At 35.7% G+C, this 26,338-nt stretch overlaps 1 protein-coding gene across 10 annotated transcripts in view; it reads right to left on the bottom strand.

The window, feature by feature from the left end:
• The window catches only part of RBFOX1 (RNA binding fox-1 homolog 1), a gene marked incomplete at both ends in the record, with an annotated part of 1,320,957 nt that overhangs the window by 2,913 nt on the left and 1,291,706 nt on the right, over positions 1–26,338 (bottom strand). For 9 of the 10 annotated variants that reach the window (XM_082490609.1, XM_082490612.1, XM_082490616.1 and 6 more), the window contains one exon: positions 26,165–26,229. In XM_082490609.1, the coding sequence (XP_082346735.1) occupies positions 26,165–26,229 (65 nt within the window). Of the gene's footprint in view, positions 1–10,521; positions 10,575–26,164; positions 26,230–26,338 lie in introns of all 10 variants that reach the window. The other variant, XM_082490611.1, reaches the window with a different exon arrangement.

Below are 26,338 nucleotides of genomic sequence, written 5' to 3'. Positions count from 1 at the left end.
GATGCAAAAAAGTAGAAAAAAGTTCCATAAGGACAAACTTCAAAGTGCACGTTGGGTGATATTCGGTATTGTGAATAAGTCATTTTTTTTTCGGCAACAGTCTGGCATTTTGAGCAAATGTAAAGCGTGCTTGTGTTCTTACAAAGTGTTCCATGGCAAAATCTGGATGTTTCACTATAAAGTACAACCATAGTAGCCAAATGCCTTCAGTCGTCCTGTCTTGTTTACTTAGTAGATTCAACTTTCTGTTAAGGATACTACATTAAAAAGGAGTCAATCTATTAAAACTATGAAGGTACAAGTTCATGAATGTGGGCTCTATATGCTATGTTTACTTTAGATTTGGGCAGAGAGGTCCTCATAGCTATCAAAGATACACATGAATATCCAAGGGAAGCAGCGCCTTGGGCAATCACCTTCTATCTCATGGTCTTAAGCTCAGAAAAATATGTGTAAAAGACTTGTCTAAAACACATTAATTCCTCATTTGCATCCAATATATCGATGAGTGAAGGATTAAATTTATATATCAATTCCATTTAAATACTTGGTATCCATGAACACCTGGATTTGGAAATTATCCAAGGCAGATAACAACAAAGAAACCAGGCAGTTTCCACTGAAAAAAAATGGAAGGAAGAATAGCTCAGATCAGCCTATGTTGGGTAAATGACACTTGGTGATCCTTTGAGTTGGAACGGGGGCATGAGAGTTCTTCAAGCAGGTTTGACACTGACCCTGTACTCCAGAGCCTCTTTGGTTGGAAGAACTTCCATAAACCTCAGCCTTGGTAACCCTCTGCATTAGGATGCAGGCATTATAATATTTAGAGATTTAAAATACTTAGCTTTGACAGTAGCCGTAACAGAATCTTGTACGTCTTGTTCATCTACATTGAAGTGAAGACAACACCTTATTTTCCTCTGTATGCCCATTTTTAAAGTCTGAGAATCCATTTTAAACATCACTATAATTTTAATTCTCTCAAGCCAAATCTCATTCAAACAGTAAGAAAACATCTAGAAAGGGAAAATGATTAATTTAAAGCCAGACTTGTTTCCAGCACTATAAATTTTCCTCACGTCCCTCGTAACATGGTGGAGGAATTGCATGTACTATTATTATACATGCTTTAATGTCATGACTATTATTTGGGCAATGGGAATCAGTATATTTTCAAATGTTTGGTTGTTTTTTTTTTTGTTTTTTTTTTTTGTTTGGTTTTTTTTTTCTGGTTAACTGGTATTACTGAGCAAGGACTGTAAATTTAGATCTGTAAGAATTACATTAGTTTTGGTCTAGTGTAAACCACTAACTACAGTGGGACTTTGTAAGCTTTATGTTTCCACTGCTCCGATCCCTTCCCTGCAGTAGGGCTGCATTTTAACTCCATACCGCATCCCATTCCTGCAGGATGCTTGAGTATGTCACAGTGCCTATACAAAACTGAAACTCTAATGGGTCACCCGTGGCAGCGGATTAAGTGGCCTAAATGCAAGGGCCACTTGTAAGGAAGGAACAAGCCTGGACAGGTAGTGCTCAGGCATTATTAAATTATTAACCCAGCTACTGAAGTAACTAGCAAATTTACAACACTGATTTAACACATTGCTAATAGTATTACATCAATATTTTACAGAAATCTGGACAACGGAGAGGAAAATATGGATTCAAAAAATTAAGCAATTTCAAAAGAAAGAAAAAAACCGACTGTTTAAATCCAGTATTTACTTCTAGAGTACATTTTTATTACTCTTTTGCCAAAGTAGTAATAACTTATTGTCAGTGTTTTACATCATTTTTTCATCCTACCGTGTAAACCACGTTTCTTCCTTAAAACAAGAGCTGTGAAGCAATTCTAACGTGAAAACTATGACCTAAGTCAACGCTTGCTCCTTAAAAAGAATGCTTTACATTTATATTATGATAATGCTGAAGTTTGTACTGTGATATTAACATAAAAATGGTATTTCAGAATTAGCAACGCTTATATTCTTGTTAAAAACAAGAAACACTTCTTCCTTTTCTTTTACGGGATATTGAAATTTCACTTGAACAAATGTGTGCAATGTAAACATAAAATAAAATAAAATGTAAAAAGCATTCGTCCAAATCTTCTGTAAAAGAACATAAAGTATATAAAATTAATTGCAAAATTCTCATTCTTGCACCCTCTGAAATACACTTGACATATGTAAGCGCAAACACGGAAGAATATATTTCCAAAGGGGAGAGAATACACGCTCAGATATTATCTGGGAAAAAAAATGCATTGAAATTCCTCTGTGATGAATAGACTTTTTTTTTTCTCCTCAGGGTGACCTCTACCTTCAGAATATGATGGTTTTATTATGATTAATAAATTTCATTTCCACAGAGGAAAGGAACAGTGTCAGCTTAAACTTAAAGCAAGTGGGTTTCTTTTTAAATGCTAATTTTTAAACACGCCCTTGCATGACACCAAATTTAGAAGCTCAGAAGGTTAGCAGAATAGATTCTGATTTCTATGCTGAAAATAGTACGAAGGATTTAAACTATATTGTCACACTGAAAATCAGTAAGCTACTCCAGTCACATAGTCATTGCTTCATTTATTCACTATTATGCCAGCATGCTTATTTCTCATTAAAATTATTGGCATTTAAATGCTTTGTGATAATTTACACTGGAAATAATCATTGCAGGTAAACAATTTACTAAAATTTAGGGCATGCAAATGGCAAAATATTTTGAATAAATTAATACTCAATGGGATTTTCTATGTATTTTACAGAATGTTAAATCCGTGTACCAAAACCAATACGTGCACTTACAAATTTTTGTCTAAGAACACATCTGATGAGCAATTTTCATGCACCACTAATTAGAACAAGGTAAGTTCCACTGTTTTCCAGTATATCTGGAAGAAGTATTCACGACATAACAAGGAAAAAAAATGTTTGCTAGCATTTTGTTACCATACTGGACTGGTTCTGAAGTAGTTGGACATCTTACTGGGAAATAACTGAGGAAAAAAAAATAAATCAGTGTAGCCATGCTAACGTCTGCAAATGCAGCTGTAAACTATTCACCAAAAGCTCAGTGTATTGTAGGTTCTTCTGTACTCATGCTGTGTCTCAACTTCTTCAATCATTTTCCGTACAGGATTTAAAATTGCTAAAATACTATGTAAAAGCACAATTTGTTGTCCACTGCACAAACGAAAAAGAAGGAGAATTAAAAATGGTAATTGGTTCTGAGATTTATTTTAGTAGGGCCCCTGAAATGGAATCTCTCTTTAAATCATCAGGAGTAGGTATTGCTGAAGTCTCTGAAAACAGGGAAAGTATGTGCCTCTCTAATTGTAATTACTATTTTCGATTTTTAAGTTCTTTGGTACTATGACTGTATTTCCATACACACCTAGACAGACAGCGGAGCTCTGATGCTGCAGACATTTGGAAGCTCCTTAACAATATATATATTATAGGGTTTAATAGCAACATTAATAAGGAAAAATTCACAGTATAGAATATGAACCAAGTTAATACCTTTTCCTCAAGTGATTTGAGAACCACAGATAAGTTGTTGAAACAAGAATTTTTTTTTCCGGAATTCGATGCCTGTATTTTTCTGATCATTATCATTTCCCCCCATTTTTAAAGTCTACATATTGCTAAAAGAACTATAGATAATCATGACTTTGTTTAAAGAAACATAAAAAGAGATGTTAAAACTCTGGTACTACCTCAGCTAAATCTAACTCTGATCTAATCCCCCAGTACTTGCTGCATTACAAGCAAAGCGTACCTGTTGCCGGAAAGCTCATGGTTCTAACTTTTCTACAATATTATCCATTCTTTACTAGCTCTGCTTATAATGGACCAATCAAGTAATAAAACTGTTGCTTCTTCAAACCTGTACGTGTTGAATCTTCAACCAGAGTAACCTTAATTTACTGAAATTTTCGACAGAGATGCAAAGATTTTAGTAAAGAATTGAAAGGAACCCAGGGACAGCACGGGTTACCTGGCCTTATCCAGATCAATGGTTCCAGAGACTAACATCTTGCGCTCTCCCTTGGCCAGATAACTACAATGATGCCAAGACAGAAGACACGAGCAGCAGAGCTCCGTCGTACGCGCACCAGTTACATACGACATTGCTCAGCAGTATTTTAAGCTCAGTGGGCCAACACTGTGCAGCAGTGGTAGTCCTTTAACTTAAAATTCTTTACTAGAGTAGGATGGTATCTGCTTACGGTGCTCAAAGCATGTGCAACCTATCGATTTATTTAATTTTGGATATTAATACCAAGCAACTTTAGGCATTTCAATCACCTGAATGAGCAATTCAGGTCGCCCTCGTTGAGGGCAACGAGGAAAGATGTCTATCCTAAGTTTTCACTTAAGACCAAGAAAAATGATCAAAATCAGCTCATAAAACCAGTTTCTAGTCATTTTTCTTGATTGTAAAGGTTAAGAATGCTAAAATCCCCTATGCAAAGTTTTAAATGCACAATTATCAAACACTAAGATGATTCTGCAAGGGAGGACCCATAAAATATTTTCTTGCGTATCATTCTCCTCTTCCACGACTGATAATGCTTTACAGATTTGTGATGTGGAGCAGATAAAGAATTGGGAAGGTGTAGTAGAGACAGACAGCACAATGAAACAGTGAGAAACCTCAAGGTATACTGCAGTGCTGAACTCCTGTATACCTCGAATGCCGCGAGGGATTTCCTATTAGTACAGTATTAACGTTCCTAGGTTTTCAGAGAGATGAAGAAACTTGGCCACAGTCTACCATAGGGATAGGGCAATAATAAAAGATTTCCATGAAGGGATCTTCGTAAATACGTCACTGACCAAATATTAAAAGCAGTCTTTACTTTCTCCTGCAGGCTGGAGCAAGAAGAAACTCGAGAAGCCTATTCAGAATTTTCTACATGCAGAGACAAGTTTCAAATTCTTGACCGTTTACTAATCTATGTCACATCTGAATTTGGCCAGTTAATTTTCTTGCTAACCGATGGGCATGTTTTGCAGAAATTTTTCTCGTTGATGCTCAGACCCGATTTTAATTTTTATTTCTGTATGCCAACCTGTAGCTTCTTTTGAAGTTTCTTAGAAGTTTACAGCCGTCCAAAGTTGATCTGCCACCTTGTTAAACATTTAAATAAATATGATTGATAGTGGTTAATTTGCAGAAATATAGAAGCGCAACAAACAGCAGCACAGGTGACTTCCCTCCTGAGCGGATGCTGAGTAACTGCTGCGGAACGACCCCAGGGACAGACCTCAGCTTAAAAGCTTTCTCTCAAGTTTCAGTCTTGCTGTGGGGATTTCACTTGATGCCTCGTTAAAAATTTAACATAGTTCTGTGCTACCAACAACAACTTTCTGTATCATCTCTGTCCAAGAAAGTTCGACTTTATATAAACTTCATTAAAAAAGGCCACTGGGGAAACTGAGGCTTGCCATCAGGTGATACCCGAAACCAGCTGTATTGCAGTGAAAACCAAGTATTTCTTTAATCTGTAAAGCATTTTCCTATTCCTATTGCTGTTATATTTTGGGGCAATAAACCTTGACTAAATTCTTATCTAGTTCAATGCTAATTATGCAGGCTACTTTGTTTATTAAATTCCAAAGCAGTCTTTTGTGCTTGTGTGTAAAGTTCTGTAGTATGCAATCTTATTAACTTTTTGTTTAATATTTTAAATGTAATGTGAGAATCTCAAGATATTGAAACTGAATCCTTGATTATTTGGTGTACTTGTATATAACCATACATACATGCACACGCACAAACCACCTTTCGTGTGTGCTATTTTCAGTCTATAAGGGAAAAAGAATCCGATTGCTTAATTAAAAGAACAGTACAGAAGATGCACACATGCTTTTACGCACTTGTTGCGGGCAAACACAGATTATTCACTATTTCTGTTATCAAAGGAGCTTCACATTGCAAATCCTCCATTTACAAATCACAGAACCTCAGCTTTACTTAATCTTGTCATGTTGTCACATTTGACTAGCCATGCGAACTGACCTAGAACTGTAAGCACCGGGAAGGCAAGCTGTCAAAGAGATAATGACAAAGATGCCAAAAAGGGCTGCCAGTGTTTTCACTGGGTGAGAAAAAGGAATTAATCAAACTTCATGAAAGAACAGAGGGTAATCAAAGTGTTTACTGATTTTTATCAACTGACCCGATAGCCGAACATCTTTACCACACAACTACCAAAAGCAGTAAAAGTGGTAACAAATAGAATTCCACATAAGCAACTCTTTACAGCAGCAGTAAAAGCAAGTTTAAACTGCCAACATAAAGGACACTTGAATTTATAGAAGAAGTTTAATAATGTGCATTAGTACAACAATTCCTAGTCTTTCCAGAGCAAAAACTTCAGTATCGGCTATTTTTCACAGGGAAAAGCATTACGGCCTTAAATAAATACTAGCACAAAGACCTTACAGATACTCCTTCATCCTCATTTTTTATTTTATCTGATTAGTAGAAGATGATAACATAATAATAAAAGCATCTCATAGAAAATGGTTACTTTCCCAGTCAAATTGCTTCATGAAATAAAGTCCGACCCACAGGCAGCAATACTCAAAGGGAAGAACCTCTCACAACAGAACGTATGTCTATGCACAATAATTCGAAAAGCCTGTAACTGCACTTTTCCAAAGCAGTTTGGATTATATGTACTTCTCAGAAATTCCTCTGGAAGAATATAACCTGCTCAAGCTACCAGACACGTGAATGTCAATGAGATGTATGCAAACATATATGGCAAAATTTTGACCGGCTACGATCATTTATTTACCGTAGCAGAGGTGCACCACAACAGGCACCTTAACCACTCTAAGCACTTTGTCAGATATTCATTTGCTTTTAAATAAGTATCTCCATATTTGCTATTGTTTCATTAGTGAAATTTGTGGTAGTGTTAGTGTTGACAGGTTGTGTTAGTGTTGACAGGTTAATGATAGTATATTAATGATAGTATACGGGAAAACTGCAATGACTTGAGCAATTGCATTGGTTAAAAATTGCCAGTGTTGTGTTCAAACTATTTCAATAGTATGAACTCCAATGGTTGCTGCTTTAAGCTGCCTGCTTTTAAGAAGCATTTCTCCTAGAGTTATAAAATTAAACCTTTCAGAATGTTTAATCTGTTTTGGAGACTGTATATTTCTCCAAATGGAGGTCAATAACTTAATCTAGGACTGTCAACTTCTAAAGCTTTAGAATGCATTTCTTCTGCGCACACACACACACACGCACACAATCCCACCTCCTGGGGATGTTTCTGCTCAAATATGTAAATAAATACAGTCACAATTGGACAGATGTTATATCCACTTCCACCATACTTCATTTCAAATTCAGGTTTATATATACACTTGCCTCTCTCTCTCTTATTTCAAAATCATAAACTGCATATACACTTGGGAGAAAAATAATACCAGGCATCCGACTGCACTGGATTTTTTGGTTTGTAAATAGAAGTTGGATAACAGTTAAAAACTGGAGGAAGAAAGAAAGAGTGATATAAATATAGAATAATAATGATTCTGCCCCACATTTACACAAAAATCATAACATGTAATATGCAGGTACATCCTAGAATGCACTTGGAAAAGCTGCTACGAAATATTTTTTTCTTTACAAGCTATGAATTTTGCTCTTACAAGACCTAGAAGGAAAAAATATATTGAGCACCGATTTGAAAAATTCATTAAAAATGCTAAAGATTCAAAAGCAACAATGCACAATGTTTTGTAACCAACATGTAAATAAACCGTGGGTTTATTCTGGGTCTCACTCTGATTTATTAGGAGCCTGACAGGGCAAGATGCCCATTGCCCCCATCAGCCAGGAACCTCAGGATTAGTTCTCCCCTAACGTACCCATCGTCAGAGATTTGCTAGAGCAGTCTTCAGAGATCTTTGTTAAAATTCCATCATCAAACTGATAGGAGGTTTCAGCTCGTTCCCCTACCTCTGTTCTAGTTCGGGTCTGTTTGCAGACTCTTTAATCATGCCTGCCAGGGAAGATCTATCCCAGAAGCACAGAACTTCTCTTCTGAAGAGTAATTATTTTTAGCCTCAGAATGCACTGGATGCAATCAAGAGTGAAACGTTTTTAAATTTCCCATGGAAGGATCCCCCTGCCAGATACTTGACTAGGTTCTCTTTATATAATGTGCATGCAAGAACAGATACACAGATAAATAGAAATGTGCGCATGGACACACCATCCATTCATTAACACATTTACTTATTCAAGATTACTTTATTCCCAAATCAGAAAAGATGTGATGTGGCTGAGGGCTAAGTATCCTCTGGCAGGAATGATAAAGTATTAGGAAGAGAAGAGTGAGTATTACCAGCAGAATCACCCACGACCTCCCACTTCCATTTGACAATAAAGTTCTAACCAAAAGTTTACTTGTTATATTATTATTTGAGATCTACGAACACACACATTCTTTACAGGGAAACAATACAAACGTACATATACTCACATTTCAAACATTGAGCGTATTATCAGTATCTTCACTTTATGTCAGTTTTACAAACACAGTTGAGTTACTGTAATTGAGTTTAGGAGCACTAAAAAAAAAGCACTATCGAACTGTACTGTAGGTGCTTTGCATGCATCTGAAAAACCACAGGAAGGTTAGCTCCGGTTCTAAGTTTATGTATCTCTATATGTGCTCCATGTACTAAAACACAAAACATCAGATAATAAGTTAGTTGAAAGTCAACTTACAGATTTGAAAAACCAAATGCAACTTTGGCAACTCGTACCACAGGAATACAGGCCAGAGAATGATTTTTTTATAAAGCCAAAAGTCCTTTAAAGGCTATGACTAAAACTTAGGTATATGAGAAACAGAAGACACAGGCTTTCATTAGCTTTCTCCTTCAGATCATATTACAAAAAAAAAAGGCACCTACAGTCACCTAAGATGGATATGTTTATCATATGGTCAAAAACATATCTAACGAAAATACCTTATTGTTGAATCAATTCAACGGAGGTAATCAATTGGTAAACTGAAAAGTTTTAATAAATATACACAGAGATCCATTTCCTTCTGTGTAAAGTTCACGGAATTTCTGATATACAGGAGCGCTATATTTCTGACTGGAATTCCAAAGCAGTGATACGCAGAATATGTATAATATGGTCTTGGACACTTAAGTTGTGTCTGAGCCGAGGGAAAAAGAAAAATCTGTATTAGAGAAATAATTCTTGTTTAGAAGGGTTCGCTCTGCAAACCAGGAAACTGTTTTCAGGACAATAAAAATACTAAAGACCACATGTCCATCTCAAGAAGTTAAAAAATTGCTAAAACAATTATATTTATTATTACTTAGCATGGCCTAGATTTATAAATTAACAGCCTCCCTACTACAGCTCACTGTAATCCGGAGGTAAGCAGGAGGCACAAGTGAAATAATGAAAGCCAAAATCCAAGTCTAGTGAGATCAAGAAAGTGTCAAATGTTGACTTGTCAAAATGTATTCTCTTAATGATTTAGGTTTTTGAAAAATCTTTGTTAAACGAGGCTTTGTTACAGGAGAACTTTTCAGATTACCACCAAAACCGCTACAGAGAGCATACAGTGCGGCATGAGCAGAACACTCTTCACCTTTCGCTTATTTCTGCTAAGGTAAAACTCCATAAATAAGCACTTCTTAATACCAACATTTTGTGTCACACTAGGTACCCTTTCATCCTTCAATACAAGCGGCTTCTCTGAACTCAGTAGACTTTTTGCATAACATTCTTGGCAGAATATGTCCCGGCACTGTTACTATTTATTTTGGCTTTCGATTTCTTATGTAGTGACATAATACCATCCTTACCTGAATTAAGACTAAGACTGTTCAGAGTCTACTGCTTACGAGAGAAAATCTCTTGACACATTCAATATATTTATATATTACCATTACCTTTTAAAAACATTGATCATTCTTGCGTACCCGTGGCTTACAACATGATGAGTATATCAGTAAAGCAGCTAAGACTTTTTACTTACTAGAGAGCGATCCTCTGAAGGCACAGACCCTCTCTCCCACTATCTTATCCATAGGATAGACTTTGTGAGTGCTTTAGGGTCTGCAGCACCCTTGTGGGCAATATTTGCCCCCAAAGAGTTGAAAAGAAAATTGTTAACTCTTTAGCACTTACAATGTCCTACGTACATCTAAGCCTTTTCTCTTTTCATTTGTTCCGTTTTGGCTTTTTTAAAGTCACAATCTTGATTGTACTGCACAGCAAGTATTTATTAGAAGGTTTAACATATCCTTTCTTTTCTAGGCCATATGATATTTAAACTGGAAATAAAACACCTACAGGCAGAACCTATAGGCTCAAGCCATAAATTAATTAAACTATTCCAAAGATTTATCCTATGGACTTTCCTATGCTTTCTCTTACGATTAAATGCAGCATGTGAAAAAGGATATTGAGACCTGGATGGATGCATCAAGAAGTATCAATGATTGTTACCTGCAGAGGTGTTACAAGAAATTTCATCTGCTGCAACGAAGACGAATTGATTTCTGCAAGAGAAGATAAAATTCACAATACTGCTTGCTGACTGGGAAATGTGCTAGCTGCCAATTGACTTAATGTTTACAGATGGGGTAGGGTAAGGGTGCTTAATTTTAATGAATGTAGCAAGAAAAAGTGTTGACGTATTTCAGTACTATAGAGTTTATAAGGATCATGAGGTAGACATGCTGGGATCTTTTAAATGAAATAATGGCAACATTTGGATATGGACTATGTACAAACTCTTGCATTGGAAGCTTCATGTTTAGTGTTACAGATATGTCAATATATTTATGAAGTCTAATAAAAATAAAACAATATTTATATGGCTATAGGGCAGTACTGCAAAATATGTAAAAAGCATTTTTTGAAAAAAAAAAATTGCAATTTACTTCGTGCATCTGAAAGGAGGATATTGAAAATAAAATATTTTGCTTTTTATATGTCTAATACAATTGCAATCAGAAAATGATTTTTCTGCTATTTATTAAAAAAATGACATAGTATATTCTCATATACTGTCATCCAAATACATACAAAAGTCTTTTGCATAATCTTAGGAGAATAAACTAGAGATATAAGTAATTTAATATAAACCTTCTCTTGCAAAATTCTTTTTTAAACCAGGTAACATAAAAAGAGAAATGCTAAATACACTAATATTTTAAAACGCAGAAAACTTCACTACGGCACAAATCCTGATTTGTCCTTTCCGAAGTCAAAGCAAACAGGATTTGGGTTAGCGGAAACCATGTTTAAGGATTAACATCAAATGATTCCATTACAAGCATATACACAGCTTCCTTTGAATTATTGTTGTGTCGGTCGTGTGGGATTAATAAAGAACCTGGCTCAAGTTTTAACTTGGTGCTGTTTTACTCCAGATTACTTGAAGCTCCTCCAGCCCGCACTGCTAAGCACGGTGAGAACCGAGTTCTTCTGTTTCGCACAGCTTTAATGCAAGAGTCTACCAAATAGGAGCTAGAAGGAACTAGTCCTTGCCTGTACTGAGGACTACCTGGAAAACTTAGCTCTGCAAGATGATGCAAGCTCTGTCAAGCATTAAGTACTCTGAAGGTCCTATTGAAAACTGTTCGGTTCAGGAGCAAACATCTCATAGGGGTAACAGAACCTTCAGGAGTTAAGCCCTAAGAGAACAAAAGCTAGTTCTATTACTTCACCTCCAATGTATTCAAGAGATATGAAATGCCCGTTTAGAAACCTGCAAAGCTTGTTACTTAGAAGTTCACATTTTGGGAAAAAATAAAACAAAACAGGGAATCTGTAATCCACACTATAGGGACGGGATTGATTAAGATCAAAAGTAGTGTGTGATCATTGCCTCTGCCCCATCTCCGAGATACTAACACCTGCCTTTTAGTGTGAATTAATTTAGCGATCAAACTGTATATTCTTTCATTTTCAACTGCATGTACAGGTTGGTAGTTTTGCTCTTTATTTTGTCATCTGCAGCAATTTCACAAACTAATGAGATCTACCTAGCATGTAATGCCAAAGAGATGAATTCAAAAAAATGAAGGGGGATAAATTTCGCAATATAAATACAGAACTACTCTGTATTTCATAGGTAGTGTAACCTGTCACTGTATTTACCGCTATCACTTTTTATTACCACCTCTTGTGACAATTATATAGAAAGAAACAGGTAGATGGTTGCCTAAAAGGGATTCATCCAGTAGCAATGCAGACTTACCAGCTACTGTTTTACAGAAAATACTCTCATCTAAATGAAAAGATCACTTCTCCTTAAAAGCCGCCTCTAAAGTGGCTAGCTGAGAAACTCCTTCTCTTTATCTCTATTCAGAACATTTCTTGTTGTGGAGCAGTGAGCCACAGATGCTCTATCTTCAGATGCCAAAGTGCAAAATTATCTGCAAGAATAATATGCTGCCTTAGTTACTTACAGAAAGACCCCAGAATACCAACTGCTATTTGTCTTTTGGAGCCACAGATGTTATTGAAACTGTTCTGAAATTTTACTTTTTATTACCAGCTCTTTACTAGTTACTGATAGAAAATTAATTTTAAAAAAATTAACTCGCATGGATACCTATTCAGAAAATATCTACCATAAACATTCCTTGCTATACTGCTTCAATTTACATAGGAAGGTACTATTTTCCCTGTATTTTGCTTTTGTAAAATTAATTTCACAACTGCATAAATCAACTTTAAAAGTAAGGAGGATGTCAGAATGAAAAGTAAGACTAGATGCTGGAGTTCAATAAGCCAGTTCAATTTTTTTATAACTAATTAGGTATTATTGGTAACAATGACAAAAAAAAATGTTTAGTAGTTTGATGGCTTTAATGTTTTTTTTTTTTTTGTGGGAGGTTTTTATTCAGCTCAATTCTGTACTATTGTCTATAGAGACCCACAGAGAGAACTGATAATCAGAGGTGTCGCTATACAAATGTATCACACCCGATGTCCAAAGCAAGTATTATTCCGTAGCGTGGACAAAAGTTTGCCAAGGAAGTCCTTCCGAGTTAAGCTGATGCTGTGGTGCATCGTACTCCATCTGCCTTAAAGTACATGAAAAGCTGTCCTGGAAAAGGGCGGCTAACCTAACTCGGGGCTGCGCAGACGCAGGCTTCTGCCCTTTACCCACCACTATCATGCAGTAGCTGTACCGAGCGTGTAAGGCTTAAAAAAACTCACAAGGAAGGTGTGGTGACAGTTCATGATGCTTTTTAGATTGTTTTCATCGCTTCTACACTTTCTATTGATTCAAAAAGGTACAAGAAATGTAAGTGGACCGCACTTCACCGCACAATAAGTCCCGCTCAGTTATTAAGATACAGAATTGCTTCCATCAATTTCATTTGTGCATTAACAGTGGAAGTATAGAACAACATTTTTACTGCTCATTGTTTTATACTTCAGATGTAAAACCCCACACATCTGAAATCCAGATAACTCTCTTTTTTCTTTAAATAAAATTTTAGAAGTTGTTACTGGTTGTAAGGGGGATAAACAGAAAAACAAATTGAAAGAGTAACGTGACAAATATATTGATCTGGATGTACAGTTACATATTCATATATATCCAACTTGCCCGCTATTCACACCCTGGGCTAAGCGCAATCCCTTGGCAGCCTGAGCTCTCGCATGGAAACGTACTTCTGGGACTTAAAATGGTTGTGTTCCATCTGAGCAGCTATTTCCCAAGGGCAAAGAGTTCTGCATACTATTACTCCTCTCAGTCCTATATATCAATTTCTTCTTTCTTCCAGGTAATTGAAAACTACCGCAGATTTTTATCAGTATGGCAATAAAGGTATTTTTAAAGTTGGAGAAAGAATGTTTAAACATTCAAGGTATTTCCAGAATTCAGAGAAAAACAGAGGGAGAGGACAGCAAAAGTAACAGTAAGTGACTCGATGCTCTTTCAAAATATTTTCACGTTCAACTTTATCATCTGACTAAAAGTACCCTGCTCTAACACTTTAAATACTAAAGTATGAAATCAAAATATTTAAGCAAGTTAAGAACAGGAATTTAAGTGAAGCTTGACTAAGGCTTTTCCTTATATACACTATTTAGTGAAACATACTACTAATTGCAAATGACTTCTGTAAATGTTATGTACTTACAGAAATTAGGCCTTCTGGACTGTGCAATTTTGTTTAATTATTATTGTTTTAAATACCATAGCCTAATTTCCTCAGCACATTTATACTACCACAAGTTAATTTGGAGGCCCAAGATATTTCACAAATATCTTTTGTCAGTACTTTCCCTTACCAAAAGGTTGCATCTACCCAGAAAAGCTGTCTTTTTAGTCTTGTTTCTGACAAGTCACCTTAACTGTGCTGCAACAGCGCAGAAAAAACTTCTACGCACTAATTCTAAAGCATGCTGACCTAATACAGCAGCTACATGCACGTCAACACTGAATTTCAGCTTAGGTAAGACTTTATATGTGAAATTTAGTAGAACCATGTCAACGACTTGCAATTACTATGCAGTATTTTTAGCTTTTATTTCTGCAGAAATCTGTTCTGTAAGCACGTTGAACTAGTCTGGACTCTCTTTTAATCTACATATTCTGAGACTTACTTTCAAGTTTGAGATACCCGATATTCCAATGAGGTTGATTAGCTTTTAGCGTATACATATTTTAAAGGCTCCATCGGGAAAAATTAAGTTAGATTATTAACAGCATTTTTGTTTAATGAACATTTATTACTTTCCTTCCAACTTTTGCAAAATTCCCTTAACGTTTCCCATCCTCATAAACACTGACACCAATGATCTCAGCTACTGGACTGTCAAACACATACTCGAACAGAGAGAGGAATTCTGTTTTATACCATCTTTGATACGATACTGAACTTTAGGCTCCTTCACATGTGCAAAGTTGGGAGTTTCTCCTCACTGAGAAAAGGCAGCGAAAGTTTTCTTAAATACTGAAACTCTGATAATTCAGTCACACATAAATATATGCAACTTTTATCACATTTTCTACATCTAAACAGACTTGATTTTAAAGGTCAGTGGCAACTTAAAGCAGAATGGAGCTCAGAAAGAGCAGAAGCATATAACCGAGACTGGGCGTACAGTGCAGACCTCCCTGCTGATGCTGCCTGACCCGTACGGGATTTGGCTACTTCACTTTTAGTTGGTAAATTCAGAACCTGGAAGTGGAAGACAGGAAGAGATTCAGAGAACGGGTTTCAGATGCTGTTTTTTAGGACTTGAGGGATCTAACCCCGATGAGGCACGATTCCAACATAATTTCAGGATAGACTGCTCCTCTGAGTGCTCCCCCTAAAAGTTTCCATGTAGTCACCCCACCCTGGGAAAGGACACGTTCTTCTTTCTTGCTTTGCTCCACTACGTATTCCTAAAAAAGCATCAACCTACTACCGCATTTTCCCTCCTACAGTCATCGTACACAGCCCCGCTAGTCTGCAGGTGGACAGAAGCACTCACAGCCGTGGCTGGGAAGCTTATATACTTAGGTCCTTGTAGGTGTAAGAACCTGTCTTTGTAGGGCACATGGGACAAATTACTAAGTGTTGTCTGTGGCCTATCTTCTCCCTGAGAGGCTGGGTGACAGGTGGCCTTTTCAACACGATTTGTACTTTACGCAGCACATGACCGAGAACAAAATTTTGACACACGTATAATTTGACCCAGCACTCCCAGAAGTTTTTAGTCCCTCTTCTTGGCAATGCAGGGCTTCCATAAAATAGAAGGCGTAATAGAGGTCAAGTGGGGTTTTAAGAAATCGGGACTTCCCTAAAAATAATCACGCTAACTCTAGAAAATTTGAAACGTAAAAAAAATTATTATCCGCTAACATACAGTGATAATGTTTCATGCACCCGAATTCTTGGACTTTGCTTACTAACTTCACAAAACTAGAGAGAAATAATCTTGCTTAACACAGAGGTGCAGTCCTCCCTCCCAAAAATACAGTGACTGCTGAAAACAGCGCAGAGCCCCAGAACACGGGAAATGAAGGTGAAGGCAAACACAGTACTGAACAGAAGCTACAGTGGGAAGATTTAAACTATACATAATCAGTTGACTTTTTCTGGTAAGAGCACCGCGGGATTTACAAATACAGTCAGTATTTAGATTTCATGGATCAGAACCTCAGCCGGTAAAATTGATGCAGCTTAACTGAAAGCACTGGCTTCACTGGAGCTGTTCCAAACTGTATTCTCCAAGGACCTGGTGCTAACTATATAGTGCAGCAATGGTCGTTCCCAGGAGTATTGTATGAGATACGTCTATACATTGCTCCGTTATATTGTTAAAGATACTTTATTTTTCCTTCACGCTTTAAACTTTAAGGCTTCTTTGCTCTTGTTCGGACTCTAATGTTGAGGGCTTTTTCACTATGACTTATAGCTGATGGCTGGCTGCTTGAATGGTTTCTGTGATGTCCAAGTATGGACAAAGTTTCAGAGTTTACCTCTAATGTCATTTTATGAAGTCCTCCCCAACTCCCTCCTTCTGGTGTCCTACATTTAAATATCAAGGCTATCAAAGAATTTAAACTTTTTAATATTAGTGTAATAACTGTAATAAGAAGGTTGATTTTGCTGTTATGGTGCTCTATATTCCCATTACTGTAAGATCAAAGTACATTACCATACTCATAGCATTTGAATCACAACACAAAGACAACAACTTTACAGCCATACCTGTGAGATAGATTAAATGAAGCAAGAATAACTATAACTAGAAAGTAATTCATGTGGTATCAAGCTTCAATAACACTAACAGCAACTTGTTTGACTTGATGTGCATTAGGAAAGTATATTTTACTTTTAGACTAATTTCTTCCGTGTCAGATTCTTTTCTTCTGCAACGTTGCTCGTTCAGCCTGACTACTACTAACGATGCCAAGACAAAGAGGAAGATGCAGCTATTCTGCTTTCACTGTCAAAAGGTAATGCATCTCCCACCTCCATCACTCTTGACCATTTCATTAAATGCACTTTTCTGAAATTTTGAGGCAGACCTTGGAAGCACATGGAGTAAAACCCTGCGTCAAAATAAATGAACGTAGCTACTTTTGTCAATATTACCTCACAGAAAACACTAAAGCTCATCTTGAGTGCCCAAGCAAAGGCAGCTCATCCATCTGCCTGAACTCAGCCGCCACCCCGGAAGGTCCAGCGTCACCTCTGCCTGCATGGTCATCTCACACGGCCCTACATCCTTGTTTCCAGGTGACTTAAACAAGCCCTTAACTTGACTGCCAGGTTAGTCAGTGTGCTCAGTACAGGGCATTTCAGCATGATTTAGCCAATGACACAATGTCTCTAACAAAATCCCAACTGCCAAAGACAGGAGGAGAAAGAAAATTTAAGAAATCTCTCTCATTAAATTTTGCCCTGCCACCAGTCAAACAACTTCTTGAACAGGAATAATTAGTTTTAATACCAAAAAAGCACTTTCGCAATTGTGAAAAGCACACGTTCAAGAAAAGAAAAGAAAAATCTGTAGCCCTTTCACCTATATTTTAAACGTACACATATTTTATTTCCTGATTTGTTTATTTTTTAAATCAGAACTATACAAATGCACTTAGTTCTAATTCATATTACCTGCTGTATCAGTGGAATTTTTCTATGTATGAAGTATTACATAATATATTATGCATAGTATAAATGTATTTATTAATAATACTACAATATACATAGCATATATATGCATATTTACCTGCAAGAGGAACACAGATTATTTTTAACTGGATCTTAACATTTTAAAGTGAAACCTAAAACTAATAGGTGAAATTCTGAACGCCACATAATTCAATAGTAGAATTTGTACTGATGTCAGTGGCACAACTGCTCTACGATTATTTGCCTTTTACTGTGATTAACACAGTCCACACACTTAAACTAAATCCTTGAAGAAGGAATCCAATAAGTTTACTTCAGAAGTGCTCCATGTCAGGAACGTAAACTGATGTCAGTATGATCCGGGAATGCTAAATTAAGGCTATTTTGGAAGTTTTATCATTTATATTTGAAATTTTTTTTAATTAATATATTTTGGACGTATTTTTCACTCTCTTCAGGGCAAATAGTACAGCTTTTTCAAGTCAGTTTTGTGTAAAGAATTGGTATTTTATCCAGCAAAATACATAACAAAATATGTATATGTTTTGTTGGGGGATTTATTCTTTATGTATATCATGTCATCTTTAAAATCATGTCTCATTAATCACACTTTATATTTGTTTCTGATTTCATAATGATTACTATGGTTTCCTAGTAACCACCATTTTATCCACAACAAGTCTCCTGGTATACAGAGGTATAATTATGAAACTTCTTTAGCAGTTAAAACAATTCTTTCCCTTTACATTATTTTAAGGTTTGAATGACTTTACAAGTTACTTTACAACATATTTTTTTTCATATTATAACTAAAATGCCATATATATGAAAAACTTGCCAGGATTATTGAAGAATTCATTCAAGGAAAAGAAAGTGGAGTTTAGAGGCTGGTACACCTTAGGTTTAAACAAAGACCTTATTTTTTTCTGCATGTAGATGAAACATCCCATAGCAGTTTTCATAAAAGAAGTTGTGCTTTAGGATACATAGGTAAACTTTCTACTCCTATTCCTGCTGTCCAGTGTTCTCACAACCTGCTGTTTTGCCACAGGTATGTTCCTAGAGTATTAGAGACTTGACAAGCCCAAAGGTATGTGAGAAAAATTTCTATTTAAATACAGAATCAAATTATTTAGATTCCTTTGAGGTGGGAAACACTACAGTAAAAACACGCAAGAGTGTAAATGGCCTCTTTCTTGATTAAGTTCGCCTACACAGTTATTTTAAGTTTGTTCTTCTAATACTTCCTCACCTTGCCTATAACACATTGCAAATTACATGGCTAATCCATACAGACTGTATCCAGTCCATTCCGTGTTTTATTAATATCATTTCATTCCTTCACCTGCTCTCTGACTCCTTCCCAACGCTCTTAATTCCTTCTTGCCTGGAAAGCACCCGCAGTGGAAGCACTGAGGTTGACAATACTTAGGGCACGTTCTAATCTGCCTCTTTGTGGTCTATCAAGTCAATGATCTGAAAACTAAAAAGTGTATAATTAGACACTGACATGTCCAAAGGAACTGTTATGGCCTATCATGTCACAAGCACTGACCCAATAGACTGTAACAGTTTTGGTCTGTTGGATTAGGAATCAATGTTTTAGTAACTCCCTAACTCCATATTTATCCAGTCTGCTGAATACAACGCACTTAAAAATTTTTAAGTCACACTTTCTTTCAATATCCTCTAAGAGTGAAGAAGCCCAGATGAACTATTAAAGAGATAATTCCTACTTTAAAAATATTAACCAATCCTTTTCTTCCCTCTTTTTTTAGAGGAAAAGCATGCATGACAATGTACCAAAGGAATATATTTATAATCACAGTTATTTACTATGAACTTTTATTTTAAAGAAAGAAACTCACAAGTTAAAACTCATGCTCTATAACCTGATGTAGGCTAGATGTATTAAACAAAAAGAAAGCAAGGATATTGAAGCTGACATGTAAATGTCGGAATAGGTGCACTGATTTATATTTTTTTTTCTTTAAGTGGTAAGCATTTAACGGCTCCCACTATGTTCAAGAAGAAACTGGCAGCAAAAGTACTCAGTGTCTTTAAACCTGGAGCACTTTAGGAAGCCAGGTGTGGAAATCCCGGATTTAGTGTTCCTCTACCTTCTCTCTCAAGTTCTTTCTTCATGATTTCCAGCATGGATACCAAACCAAATTTTACAGTAATAGCCAAGCCTTTCCTTGTCTGTGGGGATTCTTAAAATATCCCTTGATATTACAGTGAAGGAGAATGGAAAGGGCAGGAAAGAAGCACAAGCAGGGTATGAAGAATACAAGCTCTGACATGGTAAAGGTTTCATAATCAGTGTTTACCATCATTCTGGGCCAGGAACCCTAAGCTTTTTCACTATGGTATTACCTCAAATGTGAACTAGTGAAGGAGTTTTAATAGTTACATGACTACTGATATTGCACACTGGTGAATCAAACCTTCAAAGTATCAGAAAACACGCTAATTCTACCAAATATTAGAGGAATGTATTAAAACATCAAAGTATATAAAGTGGCTTTCTGGACTTGATAGGAGATTATATTTTTATGAAATGTAATTGTTTGCCATGTTTCCCTACATTAATGCGACTCCCTGTATCTCCCCCAAAAAGCGGTATATCTACAATATTTTAGAATGAACCATGTTTCAGTCATTAGAAAGTACTCTATGCAATACAATTCTATTTCAGGAAATTCCTTTCAAATTGCTGTACAGGAAACTCTCTGTCCATAGTGTTTTAAACTCTTTGATTCTTTTTTTTTTTTCTACTACATTCTCTTTATTCAAAATCATCCACTTATACTTTCTAATTCCTTCACTAAAAGGTACAGTTATGGCTATAACATGAGTCCTGTACTCCAGTCATTTCCAAAGCTGAGATCTGAGTGATGAATATGGATTGTGAAATATTAACATGATGCCAGTGACCCTTTAGTTTGCCACAGATCAAATAGACATTCAAAGACATACAAGCCTAACAGGTAGATGCCCAAATCCGTTACCTCTCTGTAACAGCAAAGTGAATGAGTTGATCTTTATTTGCAATACTAGGGAATAAGCAAGCTTTAGCTAGCATACAGGATATGCAGAAAAAACTAGACCAATCAAACATCACCACATCAAATCTAAGTGTTCGAAGAAAAAAAGTCTTAAATATATGCTGTATTACTGCTGTTACAATAGCTAAACCCAAGCTTTGTACCTGGTCAAGATGCTAACTGATCCTTTTCATTCTCAAAATTTGAGTAGCTCAGGATATGGGCTATACGATTCCTGCTTATGTATCATCTTGTCCCCCAAACTTCTCCATTTCTTAAGATTCAACTTGTATAGCAACATTTAAAAAAGGTTTGAAGGTTCCAGCTGGGAGTACAAGAGTAAAGTTATTGCTATATTCTATTCTTTTTCCTCTTCCAACCCGATTACTCTACAAGTTAAAACTGTGTGTAGAAGCTCTTTTTCCTAAATCTTAGAAAGTATAATAATGAAATGAATGAAGTACTACATTTTAAGATATTTATCCCTCCATAAAATTATTTAATGGAAAATTAAATTCTGACTGAAGATGCTATTATATTTTATATGCTCTCAAACCCCTTAATTTTTAGTATATATCACTAGTAAGATCCTCAATAAGAGAAAATAATTTGAATAAAACTATAGAGGTTTTCATGGTTTATTCATAGACCAGAAAATCTTGAAGCCTACGATATACAAAAAAATCACCTCCTTCTACAGAAGCTCACATTTTATAGTTTGTGTGCTTTTATTGTTCATTTTAATTTTTCGTTCTTTAATAAGCGTGTTTCCAATTCAATCAAATCCGTACCTATTGTATTTTAGGATAATCTGACCACAAATATCAAGTATTACTACTCTCAACTACTTGCCCAAAGAGAACTAGAAAATATATGACATTACATCTCTGTAGACCCTAATACTTTGACAAAAATGATTACTTCACATAGGCATGTTAAAAATCTAAACTGTGAGAATATCAGGATTTTAACAGGAGTAAGATTTCAGATCTGGAAGATAAACAACTTCCATATGACAAAATAATCTCCTGTCTCAAATTTCATACAAAATCCTATGTATGACCACAGAACATGTAACACAAACTGATAATGAAAGAAAAAATAAATATTTTATACTGAAAAGTGTTATGTACAAAATATTTTGGAATGTGCTTCATTTGCTTTTAAAAAAGATTAGTGGGGAAAAAAACCCAACAGAGTTCAGCTTCCAGTGACGAGGAATCTAATCCAGACAACAAAGAAGTCAATGGAAATCTTCGCATTGTTTATAGTGAGATTTAAATATGATGCTGTCTTAGAAAAAGGGAATTACGCTCAGAGCAAAATACCTCTGTACCTATGTGTGTGTGTGTGTGTGCACGCGTGTGTGCGGGTGCATGTGTGTGTGCGCGTGTTTGTGGGTGGGTGATGGATGGGGAATGTGTGTATATATATGAATACACAATCATGCATATATAAACACACATCATTATCATTACTAAGTATAACAGGGTTAGCAAGCAGTACAAGTGAAATGACTGCCTTTCAGACAAGGCTAGTTTACTATTATCGGGGTGTTGGTTATTATACTACCATACGGACTTTCAAAATATTGCTGACAAAGTTAATACGCTAGAAAGGAACGTTTTTCTTATTCCGATCGAAGATGCAAGAACCAAATCATAAAACACAAAACCAATAGCCAATCAATGTGAATAAGTCTGCCCATAGGCTTAATTCAAGCAAGCCATTCACTGAGCTATGTGATGGATCTGTCAAATCCGATACAGCATTGCAGACATACTAGCAACATCAAGTGAACATGCAATGACAAAATGACAATACGCCCCACTGCCATGCTTTGACTTGTTCTACCTCATAAATATAAAACTCGATGACTTTGCTACTTTCTCTTACTTCAGACTTGGACAGAAATCTAACAACTTTTTTTTTTTTTTTTTTAAATCTTACATGAAAGCTGAATAAAAGCTGTACAAACATTTTATTGACATCAGATTTAGTCTCTTTTGCACATCCTTACAATTATTTTTCCAAACACTCTCAGTTTAAAGAGTTTGGCAGGCAAAGCTCCAGAATGGTGAAGACCACATATAGACCAGTAGGTCCCCATTTATCAATTACAGGAATTGGAAAATTTATCAGAAATATTTTAAATGTTGGAAACTCAAACACGATGTTTTGATCCACCTCTGCAAAGAGCTTCAAATCTGGAAGTGCAATTTAGTACGATGATAGATCACACAGTATAAAAATCCAATGCTAATTTTTTTTTTTTTGCAGTTGTATTCAGTGATTATATTGCTTCATAAATAAAATGTTCCTTTTTGTTTGTTTCTTTTGTTTTACAGTTCTAAGAAATTACTGGGGAACTCTGCAAGGTCTACTTCTGTTGTGAAATTCGTTTTAGGAGTAAATGAGTTGTCTTAACGAATATTTGGGGGTTGGGTTGATTTGTTTGGTGAGATTTCCTTGCCACCTGATTCTCCCCTACGTATCTGTTCTTTGCCTATTTCCAGCAGTATTTCCAGCTGTGACAAACAAGGATACCATTGCATTTCTTTAGAATAGAGCTCTCTTACAGTGATCGTTATCCATCGACTTGGTGTATTGATTCCAGAGTCCCAAATCTTTCTGTTAACCTTTATTTTTAATTTACCAAAACATGTCTCCAATCTAAAGATTTCCTCTTTCCATCTCCTGACTTAAGAAGCATGTCAAATATGGAACATTGCTATTCATTATGTATATGAGCTGTGATAAAAAAAAAATATTTTTTTATTTTTTAAATCAATATGAAGTGGTATCATCATGACATGTCACTGCTTCAATAGTACATACTCACTGGTCCTCACTTCATTTTTCTGGGCATTGTTTGCACATTAACAGTAAATATATTTCACGTATAATTAAATTAAATAAGGGCTGAAATCAACAGTAAACAAGAGTAGTATATAAGGAGATGTGGAATCTTCAATATTGTCATAGGGCAGCAGATGATTACTACATCAAGAACAAAAGATACAAGCAGTTGTACTGAACTATATTTCAGCACCTTCAATATTAATAGCTCACAAAATTTGCTAAATTAAATTCATTAAAAAATGAATGAAAAGCTAATCAAATTAAGCAAACTGTCGTTGTGAGTAATCAGAGGTATCCATGTTTGCCCATAGTTTCCCATATGCAAAGAAACGTTTGAGCAGCTTGTTATTTGTTTTGTTCTCTATGCTAGTTTTAGGGTTCTCCCATAAAGAAATTCAGTTACAATTTTTGTAATTAAGACAAGAAACCATATTCATTTGGGGGAAGCAGATTGAAGATGAGGGTTAACCACATTTAAATAGAGAAGTTAAATTAAAAAACAAACAAACAAAAAAAAAAGATATAAAATTCATTTAAGATATTTAAAATTATGCAAGCAAAGACAGGTTATTACAATTCTAATTATACACAAAGTGTATCTGAAAATTAGAGTTTTGTTTTTTTTTTTTAAAATAATTAAGGGTTGTAACAACTGCATTACTACTGATGCCATCTCAAGCTTCCTTTACAGCATTTAAGAGCACTATCTTCTTAGACAAATCCTTGACTTTTTTTGTCAGCGTAACTCTTAGTGATGTTGACTCTCTACCCATAGCAGAACACGTGACCAACTGATGTTTTATCTTACGGCATTTGATTTGTTTCATGAGAAGGTACGTTAATTCATAATTAAAGCATTTAAAAGGCATCTTGATAGTGTTCAGTTTCTCTATGTAATGTATAGGTTTTCAGAAATTCATTTATTTATGGGAATAAACAGCCTATGAAATGATCCAGGGACACCTGACTGATACCTGGCAAAAATGACTAACCACAGGAGGTTATTTATAATTTTGTCCTTTCAGTTTAGCAAGTTTTTAGAAGCAGGAATTGTTTTGCATTATAAGCTCACAGAAAAATACTAGAGCTGCGACATGCTAACACACCTTTGTGGAAATGAAATGAAACTACTGAGTAGCACTTCACCTTCGTAGGTTACCCTAAGTAGAAACAGTGCATCGCGAACAAAGTGCATACAGCACATCTCTAGTTGATATTACTGACCCAAAATTAATAGAAAGTAACTTGCTTACCTGTCTGACACAGCATGCCTCAGCCATACATGCAAATTATTTTATTCACATAACTTTAAAAAATATATCTTCATTACCCAGAATAAGCACTTGAAAGGCAAATATGCATGCATAGCATCGTAACATTCATACCATGGTACTTTGTTCTAAAAATACAGAATCCATGAACAGCACTTCAATCTAAGAAATAGTTCACTGAAATTTCTTAACCTACTGATTTCTTTAAGAAACAGAAACATTTAAAACACTGTCTAATTTAGCATCTACAGAAATTTTTCAATACATATTCGAGACTTAAGAAATTATCTCCATGATTCCAAGGGAAAATTTTCTTCTATCAGGAACTGAGAAGCGTGACCTTACTTCTCGCTGCTATCGTGATGCAAAATATATGCACCTATCTGTCTTTCACAACGTACATCCTCCCTTTATGACTGCACACTTCAAGTACTTGAAAAATGTTAAAGACAGCATGGATTTTAAGGGTACCATTTATGAAGAAAACATAGGATATTCTTTCTTTTCATTACAAAATCATGTCCACACACTGCAAAGACTTAATTTTATGCAATTTGACAAAATCCTATCCCTACTGAAGTCAATAGCAATTTAGACATTGACTTCAAAGGGGTCTCAATTTTCAACTTGCAAGAGGACAAGTTAATTCATGTGACATCGCTTTCAGTTTATAGAAGTTAAGTCTTTGCATGTTTCTCTTACACAGATTTTAGTAATCTGTTAGTCCTGGCATTATTTCTATCAAAAGTAGTTTACATTTTGAGGATAAAAATACAGAGCAAAAGAAGAAGAACTGATCTTTTTTTTTTTTTTCTCAGTATTTCAAAAAAATCAAATGCCTGGAAAGAAAGCAAATGGAAAAAAATCTTGTTTTGCCTTGGATAGTTCAAGCTTAGAAACAATTCATTCTCAATTTCCACTGACTAAAACAATGTCAATGAGAATTGAGGGCACCCACTAGGTTCAGGTTCTAAATCAACTGAAATAATACTCCTAAGACGAATAATGATCTTTAGTAGCAGACCATCATGAAGCTGTACATATATTTATCTACATTGTACAAGGGTCACAGGCATTAACTGGATGATCTACAGCTTGGGAATGTGCACATCTCACGCTTGATTCTCAATTAAGGCCTGAAATCTCTCAATTTACGGCTATTCATGGATTATAATAAAACAGCCTGCTTTAGATATCACAATTATCTGCAGAGCAACAAGACAGTTATGAGACTTTAACAAGGCAAATTGATAGAATCATCTTCAACTTCCACTGGTCAAATATTTATTAGCAGTAAATGAGGTCTTACCTGTCACTGTAGGCAGCTGCAGTGGCAGTGGCAGGCTGGGCATACCGGTAGGCAGCATAACCACCCTGAAACACAAACTCACGCTCTAACTGGATTGCTACAGCACCTTAAAAAACATTTTGCAAAATTTAGCAACACCTGAAAGAGGACTGTCATGCTGGAAGATCAGTTAAG

This window comes from Vanellus vanellus (genome assembly GCF_965231255.1).
Source record: "Vanellus vanellus genome assembly, chromosome: 14".
NCBI classification, from domain to species: Eukaryota; Metazoa; Chordata; class Aves; order Charadriiformes; family Charadriidae; genus Vanellus; species Vanellus vanellus.
This window is presented reverse-complemented; position numbering and strand designations above follow the sequence as displayed.